The 9674-nt window shown below is 34.9% G+C and overlaps 1 protein-coding gene across 1 annotated transcript in view; it reads left to right on the plus strand.

The window, feature by feature from the left end:
- Window positions 1-1779, plus strand: part of adgra1b (adhesion G protein-coupled receptor A1b) — a 115590-nt gene extending 113811 nt beyond the window's left edge. The window contains exon 19 of the mRNA XM_039649272.2: window positions 377-1779. Within this exon, the coding sequence (XP_039505206.2) occupies window positions 377-1505 (1129 nt within the window). The 3' untranslated portion in view covers window positions 1506-1779. The remainder of the gene's footprint in view (window positions 1-376) is intronic.
- The last annotated feature ends 7895 nt before the right edge of the window (window positions 1780-9674 follow it).

A 9674-nucleotide genomic window follows, 5' to 3' on the forward strand; every position in this document is an offset into this window, starting at 1 on the left:
TGTGTGCAGTCTGGTACAAAACACTCAGGTATGACGGCGTAACGTTACGATTATAACGTAAGACTACAGAAACAATGACAGACATTAGCCTCAGTAAAGTTAGCTTCATTCATTGGGAGAAAATGTGCGCCTTTGGGGTTTGTAGTCTTTGTAATTACGTATTTTCACAGTCTTATACCTCAACGGTGTTACATCAAACTGCGACTTTCTTTACTTTAAAATGTATCTTTTAAATTGACAAACATCCCAATTCAAACGAGATCAAAATATTTGTTGTCTCTCGCCATTGACTACCATTCAATATTTTTCCGAAATAAGGTCCCATGGTGGTCGACCGGAAGGGGAGGGGCTTAGCATTATGATTGTGTGTTTGCAGTTGTTGGATGGCGTGGGAACCCAGTCTAGGAGCGTTCTACGGTCCGGTGGCCTTCATCCTCCTGGTGACCTGCATCTACTTCACCGTCACCTTCATCCAGTTACGCAAACACCCGGAGAAGAAGTACGAGCTGAAGCCCGTGAGCGAAGAGCAACAGAGACTAGCCGACGTCCACCAGAGCGAGACGAGACCCGAACCCGGTCAGTGTCACGGCGGATGCCCGGGCCTCATCAACCCCTCCACGCTAGCGAACGAACACTCGTTTAAAGCTCAGCTGAGGACCACTGCCTTCACGCTGTTTCTGTTTCTCACCACGTGGACGTTCGGCGCTCTCGCGGTCACACAGGGTCACTTCCTCGATATGATCTTCAGCTGCTTATACGGGGCGTTTTCCGTCACGCTCGGGTTATTCGTGCTAATCCACCACTGCGCGAAACGCGACGACGTGTGGCATTGCTGGTGCGCGTGTTGTCCGGGACGCCGCTTGAATACGAGTAACGCGAAAGCGTGTCACGCGCACAAATCCAACGTGAACGGGGACATGCGGCACTGCCACTCGGACTCAGTTTGCCCGGGGAAATCGATTCTGAGCCATTCGCATTGCGCGTGTCAGAATCACAATCACGTGACTTGCTTGACGCCGGTGTCGCCGTGTTGCGCCGCGCTTCAGCTTCTCGATGACGAAAACGCGCCTCACGTGCTTCTCCACGCCGACCCCGAAGGATACCGACCCGCCGTGCATCTGCACCGCTGCGTGAAACCCGTCAGGACTAAAGCGCGACGCCAACGAGAGCTCGCGTTTCGGATTCCCTCGGACGGCGCTAGTGCTAGCGCGCATAGCTCGCGCGCTAACTCCCCGCACGACCACATCTGCCACCTCGCGCACGACTCCTGCCATCATCATCATCATCACGTGTGTTGCGCTAAAGACGAGCTCCTGAACGAGACGTTTCTGTGTGGGTGCGGGAAGACGGCGGAGGACGATCTGCATCACGCACACATCGAGCTTCACGCTCGCACACACTCGCTGGCCAATCAGAACGGGCTCCTCAAGGGGAACGCGCTGTACCCCCCCGACGGCACGGGGAATATACGCACCGGACCCTGGAGGAACGAAACTACCGTGTAGTTCCAGGGATCATCCCACTCAAGGATTTAAGGAAGAAACTTTTTTTAGTACCATCGCGAGTTTTGTTCGCTGTTTTCCCGCCAACAACACAAAACAGGGGCCTCGTTTATAAAGACGTGCAAAGAATGATCATAAATGTGAACGTTTGCGGAAGTTATGACCGTTTACTAAGCTAACTTTTTTTTATGTGTATATATATATATATATAATAGGGCTGTCAAATGATTAATCACGATTAATCGCTTCCAAAATAAAAGTTTGTGTTTACATAATACATGTGGGTGCACTGTGTATAATTATTTTATATATATATTCATGTATATATAGGTTTAAATATAATTTATATTATATATAAATATAAAAAAATTAATATTTTTTTCTTAAAAATACATGCATGTGTGTGTATTTATAATATATAAAATAATTATACGCAGTGCACCCACATATGTTATGTAAACACAAACTTTTATTTTGGATGTGATTAATCTTGATTACGTAATCGTGAAATCGTCATTTGACAGCCCTAATATATATATATATATATATATATATATAATTTTACTAACTGTGATTATAGGACAGCCTATGAAATGTTCCTATAAACAATTTATAATGGTCCATATGCACAAAAAAATCCTTACTTTTTTATATATATATTTTTAATTTTCACATATGTATTAGTATAAAGATTCGTTTTTCAGGAAATAATTAAATCACAAATCAGTTAAAAATGTTGCTCATTTGAGTATATATAATAAAATAAATACCTATTTATTTTCCCTAATTTTCATTTATTTTTATTTTTTTACATTTTTTTTTTTAGATTTACACATGTGTATGTGTAAAAAAAAAACCGTTTAAATATTTGTTTATTTTTCAGGAAATAATCATTAATCAATCACAAATCAGTTAAAAATGTTTCTAATTTGATCATATAATAATGTGTATAAACATGTACACGTATGTGTAAAAAAAAAAATCTTATGAATATTTAAATTTTTTTGGAAATAATCATTAATTCATTCATCATCACAAATCAGTTAAAAATGTTGCTAATTTGATTAAATAATAATATAAATGCTTATTTATATTCCCCCTTTTTTACATACATTTAAGATTTTCACATGTAAAAAAAATCTTATAAATATTATTTTTTCAGGAAATAATTATTTCTTAATTCTTTAATACAAAGTCCATTAAAATGTTGCTCATTTGAGCATATATTAATATAAATGCTTATCATGATTGCCTATGTATCTTTACATTTTCATATTGTAGTATTGTTTTAATTTCTGCTTCATTGTTCCTCACTTTTGACATTTAAGCTCAAGTCTGTGCGTTTGCTAAACGAGGCCCCTGGTTTCATGCGGTGCACGTGTTCACACTGCAGTTTAATCTGGAGTCACTTCACTTATTCGAGTTTAATGTGGTTCTTATTTACAGGAGTGGCAAACACATGTATATCTGTGCAGTTTGTACATGAACATTGTGTTCCAAGCTGGTGCATTTATCACTACAGGTAACAAACGTTGTGTGTGTGTGTGTGTGTGAGCGTGCAAATGCAACCAAGTTTATGTGATGAACAGAAGCATTTTGCCATATATTTATTTTCATAGATGTATTGAGAGTCCCTCGAATGTCTGAATCATTTCTGAGACAAACATGAAAATTCACCAGCAATTCTGAAGCACTCATCGCCCATCAGCTCAACACGTTTAATATATACTGTGAATATCAACTAGCCAAACACTTAGTAATGCACAGAAAAGGCCTGCTTCTGTCTTTCTTCTGTTCTGCCGGTGACGTTTGCGACGTAAACAGACGAAGAAGCTTCGTTCCAAATCCCAGTGAGCCGCCGATCTTGACAGCATTGCAAGGGAACATTCGTAGAGTACGTTAAAAAATCCCTCCAACGTGATGAAATAAATGTAAATTCTAATTTTTCTTTCAAGTCTATTGATGTCAAACACTCTGTTTGACTCATTATTTGTGTTTTTATGATTATTACTGTACTGTGTCTGCTAATTCAGACTGGAAATATTTAGCCTTAAAATTTATGATTTATCTATTTGAATTGCATATAAAATTTCCAAGCATTTGGATTTACACAGTTTTAACATAAACTAATAAACTTGATGTGTCAGGCACACGGATCAGATTTCTGAAATATTACTAATAAACTGAATGAGTTTTAAATACACAATAGCCAGGTTTAATCATCAATAAATCCAATTTTAGTTCAAACTCGTACATCGTAATAACTGAAGATTGCTTGTTACTCAGCTAATCATATGTTTTGAACTGAAGAAAACAGATTTATTCTAATTCTAAGCCATTTAAATAAATGCATTTTGAAATATAATCATTTAATAAAAGCAAGATGCAGATATCTCGTAATAAACAATGACATGTTTTTTTTAAATCTGACAAATATGAATCACATTATGTTTATTCGTTTATTAGAAACACTTTACTTACAGCTTTTATGTATAATGCATCATAATGATTCCCTGTCAAATATGAAACTGTTTTTACTTGACTTTCTAAAGGCGTATTCAATTAATAGATAAGTATTATAACTGTGGTTACTATTATTCATGAGATTATGCAATACAAGGCATAATTAATGCATTTAAAAAATGTTGATGGTGCATGATATATAAAGCGTTTAATAATCCAGATTTCATGTGCAATTGAAATAGATAAATGTAGAATTTTGGAGTCAGCTGTGAAGTGTCTCACATGGGTTCTGGAACGTCTCTGTGCTGATTCTGTTTCTATGGTGAATCACTGTTCTGTCGTCAAGGAGACGTTGTTTGTGCAAGAACATCATCATTGTGGCACTAGAAGGAGAAATGACAATAATCTGATGCTGCTGGTGATTCATTGGTGAGCGGCCGTGTGTGTGTGTGTGTGTGTGTGTGTGTGTGTTGAAACTGCTGGGTCATTCACATGCTTTCTTCATCCTCTGTGTGTGTGTGTGTAAATCTGTCCAGAACATATCCTGCTCGTGTTTCTGTGGAAGCTTGTTTCCGCCACTGAGGAAATCAGAATAATAAAGGGTAACTGAGACTCTTTTTTTTCTAAGAAATGCGAGTTTTTATCTCAAAACACTTGACTTTTTCCCCACAATTCTGACTTTTTTTTCTAGTAATTGCGAGATTTTATCAGAAAATTCTGATTTCTTTCCCCACAATTCTGACTTTCTTTCACGCAATTCTGACTTTTTTTCTAGTAATTGAGATTTTAATCACAAAATGTTGATTTTTCCACACAATTCTTGATTTTGTTTTCTCTTTACAATTCTGACTTTTCTAGTAACTGTGAATTTTTTTGCTCAATTCTGACTTCTTTCCCCACAATTCTGACTTTTTTTCTCTTACAATTCTGATTTTTTCTCGTAATTGCAAATTTTTATCTAAAATTTTTACTTTTTATCTCACAATTCTGACTTTTCCTCGATTCTGACTTTTTTTCTCTTACAATTCTGATTTTTTTCTCGTAATTGCAAATTTTTATCTAAAAATTTTGACTTTTTATCTCACAATTCTGACTTTCCTCAATTCTGACCTTTTTTTCCCCACAAAATTCTGACTTTTTTCTGGTAATTGTGAGATTTTATCACAAAACTTTGACTTTTTCCCACATTTTTTGTTTGTTTTTTCGCTAACAATTCTTACTTTTTTTTAGTAATTGCGAATTTTTATCTCACAATTCGGACTTTTTTCACGCAATTCTGACTTTTTCTAGTAATTGTGAATTTTTATCTCAAAATTCAGACTTTTTCCCACAGTTTTCAGTTTTTTTCTTGCCATTGCGAGTTTATATCACAATTCTGAAGAAAAAAAGTCAATTGTAGAATATAAACTCACAATTTAAAGAAATTCAGAATTGTAAGATATAAAGTCACAATTCTGAGATTTTTTGAGATAGTCGCAATTACCTTTTTAATTGTTTTATTCCATGGCGGAAACAAGCTTCTATATTTTTCCCCCCAAAATCTAAATCAAAAATCAATAAAGTTATATTTTTAAAAATTATATTAGAAAATTATATTTTCATTAAAGAAAATTAAGACTATTTTAAGATGTTTTCCTTTTATTTATTATTATTTATTTTTATTTTATCATAAATTTTTGCATTGTGATGGGAAATGTTTTTAACTGCCATGACATTACTTTTTGTATTTTCTTTATGAATTTAAATGTGACCTGGACATGTTTTTTTTTTTTTTTTTTTTTTTTTTTTTTTTTTTAGATTAAATTTGACTTTCAAATGGAAATGTTTCCTCTTGAGGAAAAGCAGCAGGTTCAGCGGTATTTAATGCACCGCTTGACAGAAAAGCATAAAGAGGGTTTAATTTCACGCGTTCCTGTTTCCATGCACCACAGATTGAGATAATAAATATTGAGAGATATTTCAATAAAAGAGATGTGTGTGGATGTGGAAGATTTCTATGATGGTTTATGCTCAGTATCTGAGTTGTATGATTTGTAGAGTAAATGTGTTGTTTTCATGCATTTGTCCATCTTTATACTGCAGGATTGTGGATTTACACTGTGAGATTTGCTGTCAGTGCTGAGAGAGTTAAGAAGCTGCTGTAAAAACTACAATTATAACTCAATCCTGTAGAACTGGATGTCTTGACTGCACTCCTTTTATTACTAATGCTTCAGATGTTTCTGACTTTTAACAGCAGATTTGTACAAAAAACACTCAGAGTCATGCCTCAAATATCAAATGATTCAGTTCGAGAGGTTGCTCTCTCTTAAAGTTAGACTTTATGTCTATGCATTTCCAAAAAATGTCCAATATTTCATCAGCTGAACGTGATTTCTCTGTTCCTTAAGCTTCATTTTCATATCTTCACATTACACATGCTAGCTACTGAATAATGTCCATAATTAAGAGTTAAATTATGCTCTGTGATGTCGAACTTGTGGCCAGAATATGAAGCAAAGAAATCATCCATATCTATAATTAAGCAGCGTAACTGCGTCATATTTTTTGTGGAGACCTGATACACTATCATTCAAAAGTTCCAGATGAATAAATAAATACATAAGTAAGGAATGTGACAGTAAAGATATTTGTTACATGTAAAACATGCATCATAAATTGGAATATTTCACAATTCTTGCTGTATTTTTGATCAAATAAATGCAGTCTTGCTGAGAACGAGAGACTAATTTCATAAAAACATTCATCGATTCAAACTTTTGATTTTGTGTAGTCACAAAAACATTAGAATTTCTCATTTTAAAGGGTTTTCAGCCAAAAATTGTATTTTAATCCGGTTTGTTGAGATGCAAAAGAAAGATGTGATGAGAAGGCAAATAATAACGAGATTTCGTGCGAGTAAATGAGGATGGACTTGTGTTGCATAAATGTATTTTCCACCATATAATGTAGGTATTCAGTTGTTTGTGTGCGTGTGTGTGTGTGTGTGTTTTCAGACTCGCTCCAGGAGATGGTGCTCACATCACGTGTCGTTCTCAGATGGTCTCAGACCTCGCTCTGTTTGACAGGCGTGAAATCCCTCAATACAGTTCATATATTCAGTCTGAACACACACACACACACACACACACACACACAAACACACACACACCCCAAATACATCAATCTCCTGACAACTGACTCTTCCAGGCAGATATACCGGGTGTGTGTGTGTGTGTGTCTGATCAGTGGGTCTAGGGGTTGGTTTAGTGTGTGTGTGTGTGTGTGTATGTGTGTGCACTCTAAAAAATGCTGGGTCGTTTTAACCCAATTTTGGGTCAAATATGGACAAACCCGAAATGTTGGGTTAAAAATGTAATGTAAAAATTTAACCCAACGGCTGGGTTAGTCCATATTTGACCCAAAGTTGGGTTAAAACAACCCAGCATTTTTTAGAGTGTGTCTGATCGGTAGGTCTAGGGGTCGGGTTAGTGTGTGTGTGTATGTGTGTCTGATCGGTGAGTCTAGGGGTCGGGTAGGGTGTGTGTAGGTGTGTGTGTGTGTGTGTGTGATTGGTTGGTCTAGGTGGGGTTAGTGTGTCTCTCTCTCTGAGTCAGTGTTGTGTGTAATTAGCTCTTATTTAATTAAAAAGGTCTGGAAAGGTTGGACTGTCTGTGTGTGTGTGTGTGTGTGTGTGTGTGTGTGTGTGTGTGTGTGTGTGTGTGTGTGTGTGTGTGTGTGTGTGTATCCCACCTGTAATGCAGTGCTTTATTATCATTTCATTCTCGGGTTTAGTTACATGCTCTTTCCACAAATAAAGTATAAATTAGTGTCCTTTTTTATTATTCTATTTCATTATTTGTTTTAGTCCAATAAATAGGCTATTCATTACTGTCCTTTTATTTTTAATTGTATTAAATGTCATGATTGGTTTTAGTCCACAAATAGGGTATGAATTAGTTTTTTAAATATTTATATATTTTATTTCATTTTATTATTTTAGTCCACAAATAGGGTAAAAGAGAGTTTGATTTTATTTTTAATATTTTTTTATTTATTTAATTCAACTTCAATCTTGGATTTGGTTGTGGGCATTTTTCACAAATAGGGTATAAATGTAATTAATTTGTTCGTTTGTTTGTTCATTAATTCAAATCCCCTGTTCTGGAGGGTAATTTGTAATTTGATATTTGATAAGTAATTTGATATGTTAATTGAACTTTTGTCTAAAACAATTTGAATAGCATGAAATCCCCCTAAAATGTGTAATCAAGCAGCAGCAACATTTTGACACTGATCTGCTGTCAAAATAATTATTTTTTTTTAATAAACAGACAAACCACATAAATCAGGTACTGTAATAAAATAAAATAAAAAAACACCTTTTTACAAGAAGTGCATTTTACAAGAAAAGTTTATTTAAGTTTTACTATTTAACAGTTTTTCACTGTAACGGTCTTTTACCGTTAAAATCACGGTTATTTTTTACAGTGTTCAAACTAACGGCAACATGTTAAATTAAATCGTTTTTAAATAGTAAAACTTAAATAAACTTTTCTTGTTTAAAATTAAACTTTTCTTGTTTAAACAATTTAATTTTACATGTTGCCGTTAGTTTGTACACTGTAAAAAATAACCGTGATTTTAACGGTAAAAGACTGTAAAAATGCTACAGTGAAAAACTGTTAATTTGTAAACAGAAAGTTTCTGTACTATATACGGTAAATAACTGTGATATAATTTTACAGTAAAGTACCGTTAAATTTACAGTTTTTGAAAATTTTAAATTGACATTCCCACAATTCCCTGTGTCGCTGTGTCACATTTTATGTATTTTAGTTGAAATAACTATAGTTCCTCATAGTTTTATTATTAGTTTTTTTCTAATCAGTTATGTACATTAGGGTTATATGTTACATTTAATGTTGTTAAATTAATGTTTATTGCATTTTTTTTATTTCATGTGTGTTACCATGATGGTGCTTAATGTTTGTGTGAATGACATTGTGCAGCTTCTTTAATGAAGTATTCACTTGTGATGAGCTGTGATTGCTCATGTAACTCTCATCACTGCTGTGATGATTGTGGGTTGTCAGTGTATTACAATGGTCTAAAACAGATATCAATACATCAATAAGTTGGTTAATCCACATTTTATCAGAAAATAAAACACGGTTTATTACTGTAAATTTTAAGTTAAGTCTGTAAAACCATTAACGTTCGTACCGTATTTTTAACGGTAAAGTTCTGGCAACCCGTCAAATTTACGGTTTATTTTTTACAGTGTCATTATCATGAGATTAGACAAATAACTGGACAAAACAGGTTTAAATACAAAGAAGAGTATTAAACGAACAGCAGGTGTGCTAATCAATCAATCAATGAGGAACCAAGGAAATGAACACGTAATAAATCCATCAGCAAAGCTTATATTGCTTGTTTCCACTTCTTTCTCTCCTGTGTTTTGATCCGTGATTCTGTACTCTGTCAGAAATGCGTAATAACAGTGAAACTATGGTGAGGAAAGAGTTAATATTTATTTTCTGCGTGCATCCATACTCAGAGTCCAGTGTTTGACTGAAGTGCTGTACTGTGGATCTGACGGAGGACAGACGATGGCTTTATAAGTGATCCGACTGCTGACACTCTTACACAAGGACACGTTCATAATCTTTATGTGACATTAGCTAATGAAACCATATTCCTATACGTACATATTCATTATCTGTG

The sequence above is a fragment of the Pimephales promelas genome, chromosome 11, assembly GCF_988280905.1.
Source record: "Pimephales promelas chromosome 11, fPimPro1.hap1.1, whole genome shotgun sequence".
NCBI lineage: Eukaryota > Metazoa > Chordata > Actinopteri > Cypriniformes > Leuciscidae > Pimephales > Pimephales promelas.